Source organism: Patella vulgata, chromosome 6 (assembly GCF_932274485.2).
Source record: "Patella vulgata chromosome 6, xgPatVulg1.2, whole genome shotgun sequence".
Classification (NCBI taxonomy): Eukaryota; Metazoa; Mollusca; class Gastropoda; family Patellidae; genus Patella; species Patella vulgata.
Window position 1 is genome coordinate 60,406,735 of NC_065884.2, and position 26,426 is coordinate 60,433,160.

General features: G+C 35.1%; 1 protein-coding gene across 1 annotated transcript; it reads right to left on the reverse strand.

Moving 5' to 3' along the window:
• Positions 1 to 14,212: 14,212 nt before the first annotated feature.
• LOC130013149 (uncharacterized) lies at positions 14,213 to 25,716 on the reverse strand. Its single transcript, XM_056101764.1, has 6 exons — positions 25,504 to 25,716; positions 24,531 to 24,691; positions 22,347 to 22,423; positions 18,156 to 18,238; positions 15,026 to 15,224; positions 14,213 to 14,322 (listed from the first exon to the last, which is right to left on the reverse strand). Exons 1-6 carry the CDS (start codon positions 25,714 to 25,716, stop codon positions 14,213 to 14,215), a joined length of 843 nt encoding a protein of 280 aa, XP_055957739.1.
• Between the last annotated feature and the right edge of the window lie 710 nt (positions 25,717 to 26,426).

Here is a 26,426-nt window from a genome sequence, read left to right on the forward strand (position 1 = left end):
ACCACGCCGGTTGACTCAAAGACAGACCTTATGATACACTGCGCACACGCTAACCATTCAGCCATCCAACCCCAGGCATTTTGAAGTTGTGCGTTCAAGTTTTTGAAATCAGTTATAATAATTGATTAAGCTGATCCCGAATTTCGATTTAGTCAAACAATGCTTACAAGTTTAAAGAGACAAAAAGACAATCTCTAAACATTGATCAATATATATAGGGTATACCATACTCAAGGTTTTGGTGACAGGATCATTACCTGTTAACTCTGCATGAAATTGAAAATATATTCAATTATCCAGTCACATGCCAACAAATGGTTTTTTTTAATCATGTTTACAATGCCTTGATATTTGTGACTCATGCTGGCATAATAAGTCACACTGAGGAAGTTTTAGAAATTGAGTTTGTAACTCTTACAAACCTTCCAAATAAAGGTACTTTATGGACTAAATTGTGTGAAAATTCTCCATTTTGACCCAAATCCATACTTTTCACTAGTTTTGCCCATAATTCATTAGACTGTACATTCCGATCCTTTTTTCCAGCACGGATCACATTCGACTGATAACAATATTTATGCCCAACTATGTATTTAAAAGTATAATACCTTCCAAAGCTGGTGAAGGATCAATGATATCTGTATCTACAACATATAATACCTACCAAAGCTGGTGGAAGATCAATGATACCTGTATCAGTAACATATAATACCTGGTGAAAGATCAATAACATCTATATCTACAACATATAATACCTACCAAAGCTGGTGAAGGATCAATGATGTCTAATATAATACCTACGTACCAGAGCTGGTGAAGGATCAATGACATCTATATCAGCATTACCAACAGTACTGATAACAAATGCAGCATAAACTTCATCATACTGGGGTGGTGTATCATTAATAAAGTCAGCTTCTCCACATGTCTACAAAACAGTCAATAACTCTGACTAGCATGTTTTATAATACAATCAATAATATAGATCTGACTAATGTCTTCAATACAATCAATAATATAAATCTGACTAGCATGTCTTTAATACAGTCAATAATATAAATCTGACTAGCATGACTAACATCAAATTATGTCTAGAAAACATGATCACACTGAATAATGTTTAATTAACATCTTGGGGGGTCTATATGTGATTAGAAGCATAATATTCCACAAATATGGATTTTAAGACCACATACTATCACAAGCAAGTCTTATCAAAATGCATATTGGTAAAATAAATAATTATTAAATAATGTAACTATCTAATTATCTAAAGTTTCTATTGCTACTGTCAGTGAAAATAAGTATATCTCAGCGGTGAGTGGCACGAATTTAGCCTGATATGTGAGAATGCATTGATAGGCTATTGCTATGACAGCATGATAATTTTTAAAGACGCTAAAGGCTAATAAACCTCCTTGATTTAGTTGGATATTGGGAAAAGTCATTAGGCCACACCAATTTAATTTTCTGTTCTTAGGCGTCTTGATAAATAAATAGCCAAATTAACTATGTGAAAGATGTTTTGCTTACATTTTGAAAACATAACAATTTGGAACTAAAAGCTTTAGAACAATGTAAACAGTTAGTAGTTTTTTTTTCCCAAAGAAATATGAAGGACAATTTTTAACAGGTGTTTTCGAAGAAGAGAAAATCAAATTGGTGTGGCATAGATGAGAAATTTGGGCTTTTTGTGTTGGCTCTGGAACACAAAATTGGTTATATCTTAACACTGGATTTATCTAAATACGTAATAATCATTGAAGACAGATTGTCAGACGAGAAAACAAATCAACATATAAAGTCCAATGATATTAACAATTTTTATTTTCTTGTCCGAAATTAAGGAGTTGTACAATTTTAATACAATGCTTTAGATCTGACTTGCAACTCGACTTGAAATATTCATTATGACTCGAGATTTGACTTGACATTTGTGACAACTCGTGACTTGAAAGAGCTAAGGCCTTGAGTTGCTGTGAGGGGAAATAACTCTGAATTGCCTTATTAGCCATGAATTGCAGGCTCATTTGATGAAATGGTCACTTAAGTGGGAATTGGGGTCTGTGAAGATTTGAGACCTGAATTTGAACTAAAGTCAGTGACTTTGACTCAATTTGGGCTCTGGGTCCGAGGATTTGCGACTCGACTCCGACCCAAGGTCCTGCAGCCTGTTCTCAACTTTGGTATACATCTTAGTAGCCTACTTTAAAATTATCAAACCTGTATTGCAGCATTTTGTTTAATCATTGGCCTTGAGACTGGATATTCATCTGGATCTGTACTGTATATCTGTTTTCCAGACGATAAAGGTCGGATGAGGTCAGAACAACCACTCAGATATCGAGGATTTACAATCTCGCTACATATATCCAATACAAACTAAATATATAAACACATAAAGGAAACACTCAAATTATGGCAGAGGCTATTCGCCATTCGAATGGCAAAGAGTTATTCACCATTCGTTTACGTTATTTGCCATTCGTTTTCGTTATCTGCCATTCTTTTTTTTAAATCGATATTCTCTGTCCTACAACTAGTTTAACTTCGTCCTACAAAATGCACATACATCATTTTCGTTGCAGTAAAAATGCGAAAACAACTACTACAACAAACGTTGTTTGACACAGTGCCATTGAAGGACTATTTATAGCCTAGTGGCGACTACCCGAAAAAGTACCATACTTTATGACCTGTCTTTGCAAGGTTTAAATAAGACTAAATAGTTTTATTCAAATATATGGATTGTAAATAAACAGTGGTTGAAAATGAAAGGTTTGGGTAGATAAAAAAAAAAAATGAAATAAAATCCTGCTGCTAAATATGAAAAATAAAAACGAATGACATGGTTTTGATTCACCTGTTGTACGTGACAAGGAGTAGGGTCGCCTGTCCAACCCCATGGGCTTTCTCCGGGTCCTACCACTGCTAAAGTCTAAAGACCCCTACGCGCGAAAGGAATTTTTCAAATAATAAAAAAAATGGAACCCTGTGTGTTAGTCCCGAAATGACCCTCTCTCTCATTCCAGTTTCATATGCGGGAAATTTTGCCCGGATACGCCAATGTATACACGGGTCCTAGTTTTTTACGTCCCATCCCAGCGACTACACAGCTGTCCCTATCAGGCCCTCCGTCCTGCTCCACTGACAAGGGGAAATAGCCGAAACAAATTATGATCATGGTCAGCACGTGTGCGCTATATCATAAGGTCTGTCATTGAGGTCTCCCTCTCTCTCTAGTTTGAAATGGAAGGTATAAATAGAAATATACGGGTGGCAAATATAACACGCAGTTGGAAATTAAATGAAATGGGGTTTAACGTCACACTGTTCTGTTCCTAACCTGGGCTAATGAAGACGGGCATACGCCATACAGTGTGCCATGAGGGAAATTTTGCCCGGGCAGCGGCGCTACGGCCTACTCTTATATCGAATTCCAACTGTCAAGGGATCTTTTACGTACACAGGACCTCGGTTTTTCGTCCCATCCGAACGACTAGACAGCTGTCATTGTCAGGCCCTCCATAACACGCAGTTGGAAATGAAGTATTGGTAGGAAATGAAATATACGAATGGTATATAGATAGAACATGCGGTTGGCAATGAAATAATATGGGTAGCCTACTCCGAGTGGTAGGCAGGCAGGCAGATCAGGTAGAACAATTTCAATAAGCATCTGCTGCTTTCGTAGGAATGAAATTAGATTAAGTTTGTATTTTATCTACTTTGTGATAAACAAAAGTGCAAAGAAATGTGTTTTCAATGTTTCTGGATTAGTAAAGATACAAAATTTCCAAGAATACAGAATTTTTCAAATGGGTGCTACTTCCATCTACACACGATGTCGGTTTCGGTGTCTACGCTTCTGCTGTGAACGAAGGTGTTCATATGCACCATGAAGCTTCAAATAACTAATGACAATTAAAAAGTGATTCTGGGTCTGTATTTTGAATAAAAGCACAAACAATCTACAAGAATGTTAGGTTTATTATATAAAACGAATGGCGAATAACCATCCTTATGGCTCTAGGCTATTAGCCATTCGAATGGCGAATATCCACTCCGATAAATTATTAACAACTTTATATATTCAAAGAAACACTGTTACTTTGGGGGAGTCACTCGGGGCCATAACTAGCTCAGAGCAACGAGGGGTGCGAGGGGGGGGGGGGGCTCAAAGGGTATAGGGCTGTCTCATCAATAACCATACAGTCCTGAGAACTTTCACTGTGATTTCCAACCTGATTTCCCCGTGTCAGAGATGTGAGGAACAGCGTCTAGTCATTTGGATGAGACAAAAAAATCGAAGACTCTTGTGTATACTATTATTGGCAGTAAATTAAAGATCTCGAAACATTTGGAGAATGAAATAATAGTAGGCAATAGTGCCACTGTCAGGGATAAATTTCCTTAATAACATACTGTATAGCTTGTGCCCAACCTTATTAGCCTGGTATAAGGTATGAGGGTGGTCTTAAATAGATATGGATTTTTATTAACAAAATGTAGACTTTTTCTACTTCTAACAAAGATACCTTATAAAAGAAAGCAATGGCAACATTTTGTCTGTAAGAACCTGGAGTGAGTGATGTTACTGTGTCTGTCACTAATTCACTAGATAATGTCGTCAAAGCTCCTGAAATATATAAAAATGTATAAAAAACAGTTCAATAAGTGGTTAATCGTAATGTATCTGTTTCAATTCAAAGCTCCTGAAACACACATCTATACAAATTTATATGTTATCTCAAAACCCAATTTGATCAAAATCAGTTGTTTTTCAATTCATTTTCTTCAATTTAAGACTTCACATTTTACATTTTACCTGAAGACTTGATTTTACATAATGTTCTATTGTTGTCTTATATGTGTGTGTTGCAAACAGTCAAGGACAATACAGTTCCTCGAATTAAGCCAAGACATCTTCCACTCATCTAATATACTAAATGAAATCAGGGCTCTTAATTCATAAAAACTTAAACTAAACTATTTTAAGGATAAAGTCATTGCAGGAAGTTAAAATTCTAGTACAAATTTCAGCGGGAACAATGCAAAGGCTGAGTTCTTAAAATATTTCTGTGAATAAGCCCCCAGCCAGATGCCTAAAAACACATCCGACGTCAGATGTGAATAATGGCCGTTCTGTTCTCAATGTAAGTTAGATCGTATGTAGTGCAGAAAATCATATTTTTTACATTACAATACATATTACATTTGATATAGTGCACATTACTGCCATGTATTCAATGGCGCTTAATTAGTAGTCAAAAAGCCAGATATAGACATTCATTTATACATTTCTGGGGGGGTCGCGATGGATAAGTGGGTAAGATGCTGGCTCGCTAGCCTGGAGGTCGGGCGTTCGATCCCTGTATTGGCTGAGAAAGTTTCTCCAGATTTTCCAACGTGGTTCTCCCTTGTCAGTGATGCAGGTCAGTGGGCCTGACAAGGACATCTGTCTAGTCGTTCGGATGGTACGAAGAAACCAAGGTCCCGTGTACACATTGGCATGCACGTAAAAGATCCCTTGACAGTTGGAATTCGTTATAAGAGTTGGCCGTAGTGCCGCTGTCCGGGCAAAATTTCCCTCATAGCACACTGTATGGCGTATGCCTGTCTTCATTAGCCCAATTCGGAGCAGAACATTTCTAGTGTTACATGTTAAACCAAGTTTTGATGGATTTTGTTTACCTCAAATTAGTAAGATATTTTGCCCCCAAAAATATGGCTATTTTGAGCATTATTCCCTTTTCTTTTACATAAAAATTTTGAATTTGACTGTTGTGTTTTAAAGTTAAATTCCTTAAAATTCTAATTCTAAGGGGGGGGGGGGGGGTCTAGTGGTATAACGTGTTTATCCGTGAAGGTCTGTCATTCAGTCAACTGGCGTGGTTTCAATTCCCTGCTTGTACTTGACAAGGAGTAAGGTCGCCTGTCCAACCTTGTGGGTTTTCTCTGGGTCCTCCGGTTTCTTCCCACTGCTAAAGACCCCTATGTGCAAGCGAATTATTGAAATAAAACTGAACCATATTTTAGTCATGAAATGGCCTAGTTTGCGTTGAGTGAACGTTAAACCCCATTTCTCTCAAACTGCATGGCTAATTAAATTGTTAACTGACAAGTAAGTTCTGCAGTTTGCCATTTTCACTGCAATTCAGTCAAATATGACTACCAGCGGCTGCCAGGCAGGATACGCCACATTTTCGAGAGATGGATAGAGAACAAGCTAAAAAGAAAGTGATTTTTCGTACAATCAGGGGCCATAATTGAGGAAGTTACAGTCCGATATGCGCGAATATCGAAAGGAACCGAGATCTTTGGGTTATAAACTTACATATCAAGTTTCAACAAAATCAGATAAAAAATTGTGACCTCTTTAGGGTCAACAACCTTGAAATACCATATTTTTAAGCTATTTGAGAACGAAGGGCGGCCATTTTGTCTGTCAGTTTTGGGCCGATTTTCACGAAATTTAAACTCAGTCATCCTTAGGGTTTAACGGTGATATAAAAATACGTTTTTTTAAATCGGATAAAAATTATGACCTCTATAGGGTCCACAAGCTAAAAACGTGATTTTTCGTACAATCAGGGGCCATAATTAAGGAAGTTACGTTCCAATATGCGCGAATATCAAAAGGAACCGAGATCTTTGGGTTATAATCACACATTTCAAGTTTAAACTAAATCGGATAAAAATTGTGACCTCTACAGTGTTCACAAGCTAAAAACTTGATTTTTCGTACAATCAGGGGCCATAATCCATGAAGTTACAGTCCGATACATGCCAATATCGAAAGGAACCGAGATCTTAGGGTGATAAACCTATATTTAAAGTTTCATTGAAATCTGATAAAAATTGTGACCTGTAGACTATTGTGGACGGACGGACAGGGGTGACGACAATATACGTCCACATGAAAATGTGGGCGTATAAAAATGAGAGTGCTGATTCCAACCCAGAAATTATAGGAGTTATCTAAATAACAAGTAACGGTTTTATTACCTTTAAGAACGTTTGGATCACCAAGTTGTTTTCCAGAAAGATAATTCTCTGTTAAAGTAGCTCGAGTCTAAAATTTAACAAGAAAAAAAAACTGTAATTCTATTAGTATAAATTTACTCTTTTTACTTATTTTTCTTGTGTAATTTGAATAAATATTGGCATGTTAACTTGTTGTCAAGTTGTAAATAACATGCCAGTGATTCTAATTAATTAATTTTTAAAAAAGTTAAAGATACATTATGTAAGATTTAGATAAAGCGCTAACCATTCTTGCTATGTTAGTTCGAAAAACATAATGTAAAATGAATAATTTGAAAATTTCATTCAATTTACTCAACCACTGTACTGGTTTTTCAACGCTAAGTCTTGCTCCTCCATTTTTAGCTTAAATCAAAATATGGCAGAGCTGTTCTAATCTATTTAATATCGGAGAAATCCAATGCCATCGAGAGTTGATTATGGCCTGGATAAGTTAATTAATGTCTAATTAATAATGTAGAAAACATTTCAGGCCTAAAGAAAGACCTACAATAGGCAGATTTAGCTCTTGCATAACGTATGTTAAAATCATCTATTTGTATTTTATTGCACAACTATTATCAAATAATTTATTTACAAATCACTGGCACTTTGAAACTCAAGCAGTACAAATCTTTAAAGATATATAATAATCAGGGCCTTTACATGTCCCTTTGTTTTAACTTACAAATGTCTTGCTGATTCCAGCATACGCCAGGACAGGATTTCGCCCAACTAAATAATTCTTTGAGGCATCGACCTCCATATTAAAACCAGCAGACACATATGCTTGAGCATTCTGTTAAAAACACATAAATCGGTTAACATAATTGTTCAAAATACAAAACATAATCAGTTAAAATACACAAATGTAATCAGTTATAATACAATAATGTAATCAATTTAACTACAATAATGTAATCTTTTTAACTGCAATAACGTAATTGATTTAACTACAATGATGTAATCTGTAATAAGGTAATCTGTTTAACTACAATATTGTAATATGTTTAACTGCAGTAAGGTATTCGATTTAACTACAAAAACTAATCTGTTTAACTCCAATAAGGTAATCTGTTCAACTGCAATGAGGTAATCTGTTTAACTACAATAAAGTAATCTGTTTAAATGCAATAACGTAATCTGTTCAACTGCCATAACGTAACCTGTTTAACTGCAATAAGGTAATCTGTTTAACTGCAATAAGGTAATCTGTTTAACTGCAATAAAGTAATCTGTTCAAATACAATAACGTAGGCTAACCTGTTTAACTGCCATAATGTAATCTGTTTAACTGTAATAAAGTAATCGATTTAACTACAATAAAGTAATCGATTTAACTACAATAAAGTAATCTGTTCAAATACAATAACGTAATCTGTTTAACTACAATAACGTAATCTGTTTAACTCCAATAAGGTAATCTGTTCAACTGCAATAATGTAATCTGTTTAACTGCAATAACATATAATGAACACAGAAATAACATCAGTGAATCTGTCATTTCTTTATACCCTGCAAATTGGCCACGGCCTGATTTTAACTATCAATAAAGTGCAAAAATAAGGGAATGCAATTTAACATACCATCTTCCTGATATACCATGAAGAATGTTGAAGAATGTTAAGATTTCATTGTGAGACATTTTCTAGTCGAGTACTGACCTGATGCCTGGGCATGGACTTGAAACTTCTAATGTTGACGTTGGCATTGGTAACAAGAGGTATTATTGCCATGGTGATGACCTTGCCTGTCATGTCCAGTTTCAAGAAGTCTGCGACGTCGTAATTCATTTCGTTACCAGTACTATCAACTAGATAAAAGATAAATACAAATAAAATTACATCAAGGATTTAAATACAGATCATGAAATTACTTGAAAAACAAAATTATTGTGTTCAGAATATTCCATTAAATAAATGCAAAATGCTGTAAACTACCTCACTCAGTAAAAGGCACAACTACTGTAATAGGTTCATGTGGGTACAAAAAAAAACCCAAAAATAAGAAAACTTTGTCATCATCAAGTCAAACATGTTTCCATGGAAACATGAAAATAATCAAATCCAAAAAAATTTAATTACCAAGATTATTGTGTCCATAATATTCCATTCAATAAATGCAAAATGTCGTAAACCACCTCTAAATGTTATTTTATCTGAGTAATGATCATTCAAAATTTCCTATCCAGATCACTCAGAAAAGGCACAACTTCTGTAATACGTTCATGTGGGCCCCCCCCCCCCCCAAATAAGAAAACTTAGTCATCATAAAGTCAAACATGTTTCCAAGGAAACATCAAAATTATCAAATTCAAAAAAAATTTAATTAGCAAAGCCAGACTACTATAACAGGTTGATCAGTAGCGGATTATCAGTGAGGCTGATGAGGCTGCAGCCTCAAGCCCAAAGATTTTGTAAAAAAAAAATTTTTAGACTTGTCTGATACGATTAAAAACGCATAGACAATGAATGTTAGGGGGGTTGGGTTTAGGCCCACCGGTAATCAACATAGGCCCTGACCCGAAATTAATTAGGCCCACGCCATTTTAAATAGGCCCTATTTAAAAACTAAATAGGCCCTCCAGCAACTGCCGCCTCAGGCCTTGGTGGAGCTTAATCCGCCACTGAGGTTGATGTGTGTACAAAGTTCCATCATGGAAGGATAGACAGATCCCATTCATTATAATTTAAATTCGTTTTGCTATATCATAATAATTCAATACATTTGGAGCCACGGTGGCTAAGTGGGTAGTCTGGAGGTCACAGGTTCGCTCCCAGTGTTGGCCAAGAGAGTTGATCAGGATTTTTCGGTGTGGTTTCCCCTTGTCATTGGTGCAGGACGGAGGACATTCAACCCCATTTCATTTTAATACATTATATAACCTACCAATAACCAGAAGGGTTTTCATAGCTTCAAATATAACGTAGATATCAGATATAAACTCTGGATGTTTGTTCTTCATCATCAGGTTTCCAGCCCAAGTTCCAAGCTGGAACATAAAATACAATATCAGAATTATACATATAGGCTTCTCAAATCAACTAACACCTGTAATTTGATACACACCAATAGTTGATGTTTATAATGTCCTCCTAACACAAACTAGACCATGAGTTAGTGACAGACCCATGACAACTGTTGGATCATCTTTTATGGGAGGAACTATGATCCATGCTTTGGTCGACAAAGTTCATCAAGATTTTCCGACGTGGTTTTCCCTTGTTAGTGGTGCAGGACGGAGGGCCTGACAAGTACAGCTGTCTAGTCATTCAGATGTGACAAAAAAACGAGGTCCCGTCTATACATTGGCCTGCATGTAAAAGATCCCTTGGCAGGTCAGCATTTCTAATAATTTTACTTACATTTCTAATAGAAGTTGTACCAATTTTTTCTAAATGTAGAGAAATATTTGAGTAGAATGATGTCATTCTGTCGTTACCAGCAGCAGCTTTTGTATTGAAATACTCCAGTAGATTCGTTATCGTCAAGTTGGCACCAAGATTTAGAGTTTTTCCCCCTTGCTGTAGACAAAAGAAACCATTAATTCAAACTTAAATCACACATCAATTACACAATGACATTCTGGAATTCACTACCTCAAACTGTGAAACATTCATCTTTAATTTCTTTTTTCAAAAGGTATAATATGTCAAATCATTTAAGCCCTTGTTAATTACTTTTGTCTTCTGAATCTATGTTTATTTGCCATTTTTCCTTTCTTGTTTATTTGATTTTTCCCATTGATAAGCTGATATAATATGATATATAATTTGTAAATATTGTTACTGTGTAGCTGCTAGTTTTATAGTAGGAGGGACATGTTGAAAATTAGAACTCATATATCAAATATGTTCCCTCATAAAATAAAGCCATTATTACTACTACTACTTCTACTACTACTACTACTACTACTACAATCAAGTCACAACAGCCCACACACACACACATGAGCGGGAACACAAGGCACCGGTTACACACATTGTCCAGCACAAATTCAGGCTTTATTCGAAATATTCGTCTGGTGCCTGTCATTTTCTCTCGCACAGACTTGTCATGTCGTTTCGAACAGATTTGTCTTTTTCAGTGATTTTGTTTATATCATTAAAATCGTTTACAAATTATCTGATCTTTGTTATTATTGAACAGAATTCAACCATGTTTAGACTAATATCCCTTTTAAAGATTTCACGGGATTAAAAAATCTCTCAAACAAAATTCAATTAGAAATCCCGAGACCAAATTATGTGAAATGTGGAGACAGAAGTTTTTCTGTTGCTGCTCCTAAACTGTGGAAAAGGCTGCCATCACATATTAAGGATGCGAAATCATTGTGTAAATTCAAATCCTTGCTAAAAACACCTATTCAGTGCAGATGATGGGAAACTGTTGTAAATGTGACGGACTAACTCAGCGCCAGTGAGCAAACTTTTTGGATACGAGGCGCTATACAAATCCATTATTATTATTATTTTTAAAGACCACCAGATCCCTTTTTAAAAAATTGGGATAATAAACAAAATTAAAGTACTGGTACATAAAAAATTGACCAATTGACCCAATTTTTTAGAATGTCTTTCACAGGTTGATATGTAGGTTTTCGTGGTCTGCAAGTCTGAATATGACATTGAAAATGACCCGTGATAATCCAATATGGCTCAATCCAATATGGAGGCCAAAATGGCACTGCAAATATGTATTTTTTGCCTTTCGACAAAAAATAGTGTTGTAATATGTCGACTACTATGTTTTCGAGGGCGTAGAATCCAAATTTGTGGTGATTTCAAACAAAATGAAATGAAATGAAATGGACTAATGAAGACGGGCATATGCCATACAGTGTGCTATGAGAGAAATTTTGCCTGGACAGCGGCACTACGGCCTACTCTTATATCAAATTCCAACTGTCAAGGGATCTTTTACGTGCACGCCAATGTGTACACAGGACCCCGGTTTTTCGTCCCATCCAAACGACTAGACAGCTTTCCTTGTCAGCCCCTCCATCCTGCATCACTGACAAGGGAGAACCACGCCGGAAAATCTGGATGAACTTTCTCGGCCAAATCAGGGATCGAACACCTGACCTCCAGGCTAACGAGCTAGTGTCTTATCCACTTAGCCACGTGATCCCCGATTTCAAACAAAAAAGAAACCACTAAGAACATATTTATCATGTGGTGAAATATTCATCAATTCGAATAGATTACATAATATAATTATTTTGGCAAAGTTAAGCTATCTCGAACTGAATTCAAATCACTGCTTTACAATTGAGATTGCTTACGTAGGCCTTCCAATTGGCCCCATAAACAGATGCTGGCAGCTGTTTATGGTCCTTTAAAAAACGGAATCTATCACTTTGTTTAGGTACTCATGATAAGGCTGTATCTCAAGCATATTTTACTTCGATATAATCGAATGATTGTTTCGTCTTTTGTCACAGAATAAGTTTGCTTTTTCCTTGACAGCTAGACCCTGTTGATGCAAAAGCTTCTGTTTCTTGTCCCACGTTTTCATTACAGCAGGAATTTCATACTTAGCGATATTACTATATCCTAGGAAGGTACCAGAAGACTGTCATTCGATCAAGTCCTGGGATCTGGCTTGCACTTGCACAGTGGATGCAAATTTCAAGTTTATAGCGCCTCATTGCAATATCTAATTATCCGCTACAGGACCCAAATCCAAATATCCCTTCTTGCGTTGAAAACCGGCAGCTAGTTTAAATAGTAGCATAGTGATGACCATTTCACCTCTGAGCGTGTGCCTTCAATTGCTTTGCCAAGTGACTCGCATATATCTTGGCTGAACTTTGTTTGATCGAAACGTTCTTGAGAAAAAAACTTAAATGCAGGCTGTTTGAATCAGATATTGTTCTGTCAGGAATGAATTCAGAAAACCTATAGTGCTCCAATACACAATCTAGATTCGGAATGGGCAGTGGGTTTCATAGACGATGAGCTCAAGCAACGAGGTGCTAAAAATTTGGAATGTGTTTCCACTGTGCAAGTGAAAGCCAATCCCAAGGACTTGATCGAATCCCAATCTTCTGGTACTTTCCGGGGTCAAATTTTTTTTGATACCCCTCCACATACTTTAAGCACCATACAGCTTGGCTTCCAGAATATTTGTTGAATAACATGTGGTAGAGTGGTTTTATTTATTTTATGGGTATTTTAATATGGTCACAATGCTAATTTAATCTTAGATAATATGTTACACATCACTGTCTCTTTAAACTATCCTGTTCTATAAACTTTTCCTAAAGGTTTCCAGTGAGTTCCAGTTCACCCAGCTCACTGGTAGTTTATTTCAACTTTGACCCGAGGTTTTCTTTGTTTTGTAACACCATTACTATGGTCATCCTTACTTATGATTTCATGAAGGTCAGAGGATACTTTCATTCTCTGTCATTCATAAATTTAGTCTGTATTTAGTTTGATAGGTTTTTTTATGGTTGAATCTTCTTCAATTTAAATATAATCTAGTGCAGTTGTTTTTATTAAAGTTCCAGGATAGAGTTTAAAGTTATGTGTAAACTTTTAGATGTTTTATAATTCATTTTTCTTTGTTAAAGTGGCGGCCATGTTAGTTTTATTAGTAAAGTTTCAATAGTCAAGTTTAAGTTCATCTGGTTTTTGTTTAATGTATTCTGCAAATACACCTTATATATACATATAGTCAAATAATATTAACGGTATTTAAAGCATTCCACTTTAAATCTAGGCTATACATTATTACTTTCATACAACTCATATATTTTATTACAGACTTTATAGGTACTTCACCTTCTGACAAGTCTGGTTAGCCAGGAAAACCCCTTTTCAGGGTAAGACATTATATTTTATTAATTAGCTTTATTATAATTAAGAGCCTGCAAGTTTCTGCATATTTCATGCTGGGTAACAGGTGTTTTTTTTTTCTTTTAAAGTATTGACTATTATAATAGCTTAAGTACCGTATATATATCAGTATATATAGATTTAGAGGTGTTTTAATATTAATATGTAATATATTATTTGAATGAAATGAATGCATTGATTTTATATGTTGATTGTATAATTTATATTGAAATTGTATACTTTCAGGGTTGTTTTTTTTTAACTGGATATCAAATAAACCGTTGTGAAACTGAACCCTTGTGTGGTGGCTTTATTAGATAACTTGACCCCCTACAACAAACATACTATTTATACATGAAATCAGTGAAACTTACGTGAATTATATTGAAATCTACAACACCTCTGATATCAATCAAAACAGAATAATTCCAATCACCAATATCTTTATATACACCTGTAAATTAATATATTAATATTATGAATTGATTTTAGATGGATTTCGGTGAAGTTGAATGGTTTTAGCTAACTTTGGGTGTCTGGATTTTGGTTGATTTGGGTGAAATGAAATGGGTGGAGTTGAATGGTTTTAGATGACTTTAGGTAGATTCGTGTGAACATGGATTGATTTGGGTGAAGTTGAATGGTTCGGTTGGGGTAGTTTTGCATTCTTTTGAGTTGATTTACATCTTGATGTGGGTGAAGTTGAATGGTTTCTGATGTTAGGTAGATTTGGGTGAATTTGGGTTGAATTTGCGGAAGATGAAGAGTGGTTTTAGATTGTTTTAGGTAGATGTGTGGGGATTTGGATCAGTTTGGGTTGATTTGTATGGAGTTTGGATAAACATGAAAAAAATTGGCTGGAATTGAGTGGAGCTGAGAAATGGTTAGATTTAAATGAATTTATCTATACCAATGAACTATAAAAAAAATAGGGTTTAACGTCCTACTGTTCTGCTCTGACTGGGCTAATAAAGACAGCATATGCCATACAGTGTGCTATGATGGAAATTTTGCCAGGGCAGCGGCACTATGGCCTACTATTATAATGAATTCCAACTGCAAAGGGATCTTTTACGTGCATGCCAATGTATACAAGGGACATAGAAACATAGCTCTGTTTAAATACGGTAATCACAGTGTGACTATTTCATACTCACCAAAGCCAGTGTTACCATGTAGAAGTCTGTAATTATCTGCCTTATGTTGGTTTAGTAATGTGCAAAGCTCTTGTTTATTGGTTGGTTTTAACCACTGACTTCCAGCCGTCACCATATGTAACATGGTCTGTGGTTGGTCAGAAGAACATTTTCCAGTACATGGATTACCAGTTTTCTTACAAATCTTTCTCTCTAAATCCTATCATGATGTAGAGGTTACACAGGAATAAAGGGAGACAATTAGGTTTGTCACAAAGTTAAACAAAAAACAGCAGCCATTATACGGCCGACCCCTGTTACTAGAAAACATTAGAGATAAGGGATTGTCTCAAAATTTGAACACTTGCATCCAAATGAAAAACCAATAGAACTGGGTTGGTGGGTTGAATGACACTGTGGATAGACAATAAATTATAAATGTTGATTATTTTGTCTTAAACTCAAAACAAAATCAATCTGATTAAAATACAGATCTATATATTACGTTTTGTTTTTCTCATACTTCCGATGGCTTAAATGAAATGGGGGTTAACGTCCTACTGTTCTGCTTCCACTAGGCTAATGAAGATGGGCATACACCATACAGTGTGCTATGAGGAAAATTGTGCCCGAACAGCAGCCCTATGGCCTACTATTATATCGAATTCCAACTGCCAAGGGATCTTCTATATGCACGCCAATGTGTACACGGGTCCTCCATTTTTCGCCCCATTTAAACGACTAGACAGCTGACCTTGTCAGGCTCTCTGTACTGCATCACTGACAAAAGGAGAACACACCGGAAAATCTTGATGCACTTTCTCGGCCAACACCGGGAGCAAACCCGCCACCTCCAGGCTAGTGAGCCACAGTATTACCCATTTAGCCACTGTGGCTCCAAGAAGTTGTGAACATAATACGATACAGTTTATATCTTCACCGAACCCAGAGTGTCAAGGGGTCTTTTATGTGCACAAAAGCATGTTCCTAACAGGCCCTACATCCAATACCACTGACATGGGAAAACCACAATGAACCAGCGGCTGCCAGGCAGGATACGCCCACATTTTGCAACAGATGGATAGAGATCAAGCTAATAACAAATGAGATTTTTTGTACAATCCAGAAAGTGACGGCCTGAAATGTGCAAATATCAAAAGGGAAGTTAAGTTCGGGTATCCGCGATTATCAAAAGGAACCAAGATCTTAGTGTGTAATGGATATATATTCACACGTTTTTTTAAATCCGTTAAAAATTGTGACCCCTACAGGGACCACAAGCTAAAAACGTGATTTTTTGTTCAATCAAGGGCCATAATTCAAGAAGTTATGATCCGATATGCGCGAATATCGACAGGAACCAATATCTTTGGGTTATAAACATGTATTTCAAGTTTCATCGAAATCGGATCAAAATTTTCACCTCTAGAGGGTCCACAACCTTGATTTACCTGACGTTTACACTATTTGCGTACAAGGGGCAGCCATTTTGTCCAGCAATTTTGACCCACTTTTCATGAATTTCAAAGTCAACAAACATTATGGTGTAACAGTGATATATTCGAACGTTTTTTTAAATCAAATAACAATTGAGACCTCTAGAGGGACCACAACTAAAAACGCAATTTTTTATACAACCAGAGGCCATAATTCAGGAACTTACGATCTGATATGCGTGAATATTGAAAGGAACCGAGATCTTTGGGTTATAAACATGCATGTCAAGTTTCATCAAAATCGGATCAAAATTATGGCCTATAGGGGATCCACAACTTTGATATACCAGATGTTTACACTTTTTGCGTACGAGGGGCGACCATTTTGTCTGGCAATTTTGGTCCAATTTTCATGAAACTCAACCTCAGACAAAATTACAGTGTAACAATGATATATTCGAACGTTTTTTTCAAATCGGATAATAATTGTGACCTCTAGAGGGACCACAAGCTAAAAACATGATTTTTCGTAAAATCAGGGCCCATAATTCGGGAAGTTACAATTCGATATGCGCTAAAATAGAAAGGAACCAAGATATTTGGGTTATAAACATGCATTTCAAAATTCATCAAAATCAGATGACAATTGTGACCTCTAAAGGGTCCACAACCCTGATACACAATATTTTGACACTATTTGCGAACGAGGGTCGGCCAGTTTGTCCGTCAGTTTCAATCCGATCTTTACGAAATTCATACTCAACCATCATTAGGGTGTAACGGTGATATATTCAAACGTTTTTTTAAATCGGATAAAAATTGTGACCTTTATGGGGTCCACAAACTAAAAACGTGATTTTTCGTACAATCAGGGGCCATAATTCAGGAAGTTATGGTTTGATATGCGCGAATATCGACAGGAACCAATATCTGTGGGTTATAAAAATGCATTTCAAGTTTCATCAAAATCAGATGAAAATTGTGACCTACAGAGGGTCCATAACCCTGATACGCAATATTTTGCCACTATCTGCAAACAAGGGCGGCCATTTTGTCTGTCAGTTTCGGTTTGATTTTTATGAAATTCGAGCTCAACCATCCTTAGGGTGTAACGGTGATATATTCACACGTTTTTTTTTAAATCAAGGAAAAATTGTGACCTCTATGGGGTCCACAAGATAAAAACGCGATTTTTCGTACAATCAGGGGCCATAATTCAGGAAGTTATGGTCCGATATGCGCGAATATCGAAAGGTTTATAAACATACATTTCAAGCTAAACCAAATCGGATAAAAATTGTGACCTCTGCAGTGTTCACAAGCTAAAAACGCTATTTTTCGTACAATCAGGGCCATAATCCATGAAGTTACGGTCCGTTACATGCCAATATCGAAAGGAATCAAGATCTTGGGGAGATAAACCTATATTTCAAGTTTCGTTGAAATCGGATAAGAATTGTGACCTGTAGAGTGTTCACAAACAATTGTGGACGGACGAACGGACAGGGGCGACGAAAATATACGTCCACATGAAAATGTGGGCGTATAAACTATAAAAAGTCCAAAGAACTATCTCAACAATCACCGGGATTGAACCCGAACTTCCTAGTTAGTCGACCAGCGCCTTACCAACTGAGCCACTGTGGAAGCCCAATTTTGAAGATTCAACATAATTTTTAAGCTGCAATAAATGTAGAGAAGTTTAGAGAATTTACCTCAATATCAATTAGACCACCAGGAAGATCAGGACCAGCATCAGCAGAAAATGATTTCATTGCATCCAGTATTGATCTGTAACCTGTGGAAATAAAGAAAATTAATACCTATTTTTGATTTTCTTCTCAGTCTATTTATTATTAGAGGTAGGGAGCTGGGTGGCTGAATAGTTTAACGCGTGGACGTTAGCTCATAAGGTATGTTATTGAGTTAAATGGCGTGGTTTCGATTCCCTGCTTCTACGTGAAGCTAGGGTTGTCTGTTCAACCTTGTAGGTTTTCTCCAGGTCCTCCAGATTCCTTCCAAAGCTAAAAGACCCCAGCAAGTGAATAATTTAAATAAAATTGAACCAAGTTAGTCTCGAAATGACCTAGTTTGTGTTGAGTGATGTTAAACATCTCTCTCTCTCTCTCTCTCTAAAAACTCCAAATTGGATGTGTTTCATTGACTTCAATTGATGAAAACAGAGATAACCAGTTGTCATCAATTATTTATCATTATTAAAATACAGATGTGACCTCATCCTTTGATGTTGGTGTAGGGCTACCAATATTTCAATACTGGACCCGCGTGACAAATGCACGTGCTGGATAGTGTCTGTATTTTAAGTTGTTTAATGGTATCACTGTAACCCAGGTATCGTTTAATCTTGTGTATCTAGCACTAATTTCTTTCACATTCGTTTAATATCCAATCTTTGTTTAAAAATTTGTAAAAACTGTTTAAAATCACCATAAATTGTTTAATTTGTACTTCTGTCCAGTTTAAAGCTGACCATTCAATTTTGATAATGAGTGTCCAATTTACAAGTGTTTAATTTCTCAATCATTGTTAAAAAATAAACAATCCAATTGATTAATGATGTATAATGATTAATTTTTGAACAGTGATCAGGAAATTAATACTTGTAAATTGGACACTCATTATCAAAATTAATCAGTCAGCTTTAAACTGGACACATGTACAAATTAGATGATTTTTGGTGATTTTAAACGATTATTACGAATTTTTAAACAAAGATTTGATATTAAATGAATGTGAAAGAAATTAGTGCTAGATACACAAGATTAAACGATACCTGGGTTACAGAGTATTGTGGAAGACATTGCGTTATATATGGATATAGCACTCTTGCTATCGCACTCGTGCAATATCCATATATTACTTAAGTCTTGCACTCGACCATTAAACCATACTTATAGCATGGCACAAACAAGATTTCATAAAGAAGGTGACAAACTGGGTGTTATTATCAAAAATCAATAGGGTACATCAATTCAATAGAATACATAACCAGCATAAATTTCAGAATGATCCGATCATAACTAGATTTTGTAACAAAGGGTACTAACTCTGAAAGATATCATAAATTCTTGCAAATTAAAAAGCTTCTTTATTTCTATGAGATAGACAATGCAAGCCACACATCAATTTAAAGAAAGTACATATGGATTATTGTGGATTTTATTGTGTTCAGTGGATGACACATGGACGGACAGAATTGGTGACAGCAATATAAAATCACATTACAAATGTTACAAAGAGTGGAGATATTACATGTATGTCAAGTAAAAGTAGAATTGACTGTCTCACAGATATGGGAGGTAACTCTTATTATGTATTTGAGTGTATGCTTGCGGGGGGGGGGGGGGGTGTAACAGTATCCAGACAACTCATCCCAAAGAAAACTCATCCCGAAGACAACTCATCCCAAGACCACTGGACCAAAAAGAAGACAACTCATCCTAAGATAGAAGATGGATGACAAACAGTGTCTGAAGTATCCCAACGTGGAGAGTATTTGGTAGAACGATAAGAACGAACAATGACACAACCGAATGAACCAGAAGGCAAAACCAGCAGCTGCCAGGCAGGATACGCCCATATTTTCGAGAGATGGATAGAGAACAAGCTAAAAAGAAAGCGATTTTTTGTACAATTATAAGGGCCATAATTCAGGAAGTTACGGTCTGATATGCGCGAATATCGAAAGGAACCGAGATATTTGGGTTATAAATTTACATTTCAAGTTTCAACAAAATCGGATAGAAATTGTGACATCTATAGGGTCCACAACCTTGATATACCATATTTTTACGCTATTTGAGAAGGAAGGGCGGCCATTTTGTCTGTCAGTTTTGGGCCGATTTTCACAAAATTCGAACTTGATATAATAATACGTTTTTTTAAATCGGATAAAAATTATGACCACTATATGTTTTTTTAAATAGGATAAAAATTATGACCTCTATAGGGTCCGCAAGCTAAAAACGTGATTTTTCGTACAATCAGGAGCCATAATTCAGGAAGTTACGTCCGATATGCGCGAATATCGAAAGGAACTGAGATCTTTGAGTTATCAACATACATTTTAAGTTTCAACAAAATCGGATAAAAATTGTGACCTCTATAGTGTCCACAAGCTAAAAACGTGATTTTTCGTACAAACAGGGGCCATAATCCATGAAGTTTCGATCCGATACATGCCAATATCGAAAGCAGCCGAGATCTTTTGGAGATAAACCTATATTTCAAGTTTCGTCAAAATCGGATAAGATTTGTGCCCTGTAGAGTGTCCACAAACAAATTGTGGACGGACGGACAGGGGCGACGACAATATACGTCCACATGAAAATGTGAGCGTATAAAAAAGGAAACCTCCAATTCTACCTTATATTAATATTATTGTATAAAGAGGCCATTCAAATCAACTACCGTCACAGATTAAAATGGTGTCCGAAAGAAAGTCAAAAAGGCACCAACAAAAACAGATTGGCACTATACTGCAGTGCTCAGGTACAATTAGTACAAGTCAGTTATTAAAAAAAGTGGAGCCATCTACAGGCCAATACAATGAACAAAAAAATGAAGAAAAATGTGAAGAAAAAAGTGAAGAAAAATGTGAAGAAAAAACTAAATAAAAAAATATTTATTTGAATATTAGAAAAAAAAAAAAAAATATTTAATAAACTGTTGATGTAATATAAAGATTAATACTAATTACTTTATTCTTGTAAATTTTTGATGTAATATGTAATTTCATAAATTGTTGATGTAATATTATATATATATATATATATATATATATATATATATATATACTTTAATTAATAATGATAAATAAAAAACAATAAATTGAGTATTTTATTGGTCTGAGTGGTCTTATATCTCTGCCCACATATTGAAACAAACATGTCTATAGTGGGATGAGTGGTCTTCTATCTTAAAATGAGTTGTCTTACATTCAAATTTAACTAGATTCAAGCCACTTTAGCATATTTAACATAACAAATATACAGTTAAAAGTAAATGATAACAAAAACAACTGTTATAATATATTGATAGAAATATAATGTAAATATAGCCATGTATGTGAGACATGTTACAGCCATGACATTTCATTGCTAATGATTTTTTTTTATCATTTCGATTATCTTTATCTATAAATACTCAAAAGTCTAACAGGTCACAATCATATGATTTTTTTTATCATTTCAATTATCTTTATCTATAAAAACTCAAAAGTCTAACCTGTCACAATCATATCATAATATATTGAATGCGGTTGAGTGTTTCAATTCTTTTTCTAGGCCTGATCAAAGGAATCTATAGGCTGTGACGTCATCAATATAAAAGAATCAACAACAAAAAAATGCCATGTATAAGGGCAATCTGATTAAAAAACAGATGTATATTTCGTTCCGTTTTTTTATACTTTCGATGGCCTACACTACATGAAGATCTGACAAGTTCTACTGGCAGATCGCATCACGGGTCATACGAGCGGCTTTTGCCCCTATGACGTCAGAAATTGGTTAATCAATTAGCGTTGAGTTTCAAGGGGTTTACCTACAGTTTCGTGCAGAGTACGCCAAGAATTCGCTGTAACAGACCATTTCATTGGCTAATACCTCACATCAACTTGAATGCCTGTTATAACAACTCTTCCAGATCCTAGTGTTGTGAAGTAAAACGAAATTTTGAACTATAAAAAACGTAAAAAAAAATAGGATCTGTGTTTTAATCAGATTGGCAAAAAGGGGAGAAAGAGGAAAATATTGTGTTAACATAATCACATATGGGACATAAAAATGCGAGGTTAGAAATCGAAACGGCTTAGGGATTGGTTCCTGTGGACACTTTGTGGTGACCTGGACGCACATAATGAAGGGTTAGTAAGAATGACCAACCTGTACATCGACATACTACATCATCCATTATTTGTTCTACTTCTTCCATGGTAGGCTGGGGATTGGTCTTCAATAAACTATTTATAAAAAACATAATTAACGCTTCAAAGATGAAGGTAGACAAATTATACAAAGTACCTCAGTTTTTTTTTTGTCCCATCAGAATAACTAGATGTTGTCCCTTACCATGGGTTTCTGTTTTGCACCGTTGACAAAAGTGAAAACCGGGCTGGATAAATACTCAAGAATGGGTACAACATTTCAAGATTTAAACAACTTCATCTGCCATATATAATAGATATTAACCACTCACATATTTGAAAATTAAAACAATTATATCTTTGCCATAGGTGGACAGATTTTTCTCAATTTTGCATATTTTCCGCCTCGAGTGGAAATGAAAAGACATTAATTTATCGTCAACACAACACTTCAGTCTTTTTTTTAGACTAACATATGGTTAATTTTATCACATATGCAACGTTAGAGAGGAGAATTTTGCCCAGACAGCATCATTTCCACTGTTGGAGCCATATGGTTTAAAAATCCTGAGATTCTTCTTTGAACCCTAGACATTCTACTTGAGATCCTAGTTGACCAGTGAGTAAGACACTAGTAAACTACAGATGAGGTTCAGGGTTCATTCCAGATTTTACGGCATGGTTTTTCCATTGTCAGTGTTGCAGAACAGATGTCCTGACAAGAACAATGTCCAGTTTTTCAGATGGAATTAAAAACATTGGCACTCATGTATAGATCTCTTGACTCTTCGAAATAAGAGTAGACTAATGCAGTAGTCCGGGCAAAATTTCTCTCACAACATATTATGATATTGTATGGCGAATACCCGTCTTCATTAGCGCAATCCACTAGCTTTTTTTTTTTTTTTTTTTTTAAAAATCTTTATTTTAAATAATCAATAACAGCATAGTACATAGTTCACATATTACAATCACAGTGTGTAGCATCATACAGATAGCCTCGGTTTAATGTTGAAGGCTATACTATATTACAATGAGTAGAACAAATATATTCACAAAGAAAATAAAATCTAATAAAAAAAACTAAACAAAAAAAAAAAATACAGAGATAGCTACAGGTATTAAGGGGTTGGAATACTAGGAATGGAATACTAGAGGTATGCATAATATTCATATGGTATAATCCCATTTATTTACTAAGGTTTCGTTTAATTCATTTTCTATCTGTTGTTTACCTTTTAGGTAGTTTCGATAATTAATAATTGTCGGTCTGATATTTTCTATTTTCGATTTGTAGAGGTAGTATTTTGTTAAAAATATTAAATGATTTACAAATAAGAATTCACGATATGATTTAAAAACTGTTTCTTTCAGAAAACCGAAATGAATGTTCGTAAGTTGTAATTGTAATGAAATGTCATTAGTTGAGAAGATTTCATGTAAATCATTCCATATTACCTGGGCGTAATTGCAGTATATAAAAAGGTGTTCCGGGGTTTCTATATTTGAATAACAAAAATCGCACAATGAAGACTCCTTTAATTGGACTTTAAATAAACGGTCGTTTGTATATATAATTTTATGGAGGTATTTAAATTGAAAATTTTGTAATCTAGTATCAGTGCTCGTTTTATAGACCAAATTGAATATACATGAGGTTTCACGTTCTTCAAGTATAAAACTATTCTCTTCTTCCCATTTACTTATTGCTAATGGTTTACTGTATTTAGAATCTACTCGTATTGAATAAATGTCTTTTGCTTTAATCTTATCTAGTGATTTTTTATATATATTTATACAGTTGTTATTAATAATATCAAACACGCTTTGTTTTCTTACTATAGGCGTAGGTTCGTAGTCGATTGTATCCAAAAACTCTTTAACTGCTAAGCAAACGCTTTTCATTCTTAATATTTTATTACTATTCATTATCCTATTGATTAAAAAGTCTTCTCTACAGTCAACCAAAAATAAAATATTATCATTCATCAATTCTTTATCTATTAAAGGTTTTTTGTTAATCTTTATATGCTTATTGTTCCAGATGATTTGATTTTGAGGGCTTATTAACATATCCACTAGCTGGCATCTGTTAATTTCAGTATATTGTGTGTCACAACTGTTACACAGAGGAGCTGTAAAAGCACTTTGGTCGAAGAGGGATATGTTGTATGATCACTTTAATATGCAAATAATATCTGACCTGTACATAGACATGACCTGACCGGGACTACAGAAACCACATTGTGTACCATTATAATCAGCTAGACGTTGTTGTATAGGATTAATACCATCTCTAGTGTTACCTAAACCTTCTATTGTAGTTATATCCCAACCATCACATTGTAACAATGGTACACAACACTGTAATATACACATAATATAATATATTATATACAACACTATAATATACATGATAATATGATATATACAACGCTGTAATATACACATAATCATGATATAATATAACACTGCTATTTATACACACACATATATATAATATGGTATACAACACTGTAATATACACATAATCATGACATGTAGTAAGTAGTATGTGCATAACAGTAATAAATACAGGTATAAAATATACATACATCTATCTTATGCAAATAATGAGGTTATATTATATGCAAAGTAATTAGGTGGACAAATTTTGTCCAGACACCTAGATTTTCAACCACTCTACATAGAAAGCAAGGTGGGTAATATTACCTGGACAGCTGTATTTATGCCTACTCTTCACAGAATTTCAACTGCCAAGGGTTCTTGCTAACCAATATGTACACAATTGGTTTTTTATCCCATTCAAACTACTAGGCACATTTTCTTTTGGAAGAACAGCTTTTGTTATAAGTCGAATAGGCCTACACATCAATTCCAAGATATATCATGGCAGCACTTACCTGATTGGTGTGCATGTAAAATAACAATTGACAATTTGAATTTGAAATAAGAGTAGGGTGTAGTGCAGCTGTCTAGGCAAAACTTCCCTCATAGCACTCAACATGGCATATGCTCATCATCATTAGCCCTAGTTCAGCTCTGAACGTAGGTCTCATTACCCTCCGAGTGTAATGAGACCTACGTTCAGAGCTGAACTATATTAGCCCAGTCTGGCCGAAAAGTAGTGTGTTAATTCATTTCAACACTATAATTTGGGAATTAAAAAAACTTACAGAATTAACAGTATAAGTCCTTGGTTTACTTATGACTGGATCCATTATGGTGGCCGACACGACACATACACCACATCCTCCCTCTATACACATCACTTTAGTTCCTGGGGATATTCCTTTCTGACGTAAAAACTCATTTAGAGACGTACTTCCTGGATACGAGTTATCAACTACAAATAAAAGCAGGCCATCAGTAAGGCTAATGTGCCCCATCTTAATCCTTAATTAATTAATTACTTGCACTTCTTTCTTTTCATAAAGCACGGAGAAAACAAATTGGTTATCATTTAAACCCCGACCAGAAAATGCTTATTGTTAAACTTAGTCAAATCAATGATGCATAGTTCGAATCATAGTTAGTGTGTTCCAAAGCAAGCGAATTATTGAAATAAAATTGAACTATATGTTAGTCCTGAAATGACCTAGTTTGTGTCGAGTGGATGATAAACCCCCCCTCTCTCTCTCATACGAAATCAAAAACTGTTTGTGAAAATTTCACATTTCTGATTTAAAGCTGTTTTCCAATTGATATTACAACCATCTTGGTTACATGAAAATATTAAGAAGATAAAATTAATCCAGAATGTAGTTCAGATCAATAAATCTACAAAAAATAGATCAACATTCACATATTCCCCCTTCCCCACCTCTTTCTACCAACATTCATTAATAGAAGGAGGAAATGCTAAGTTTACCTGTGTAACTTTGTCCATTTATTGTCATAGAAAAAGTTGATCGAACTGGACCTTCAGCTCTAAACTTGAAAAAATGTCCACAGTTTTGACAATCTGCAGCATAGACTCCATCTTTTAGTTCTCCTTTTAATGGACTGTGACTGAAAAAATCATCGAAAATAGGTGTCTATATTGGCTTTATCGCTCAGCATTATCATTTTGGTTAATTATGTTCTATCAAGAAAATAA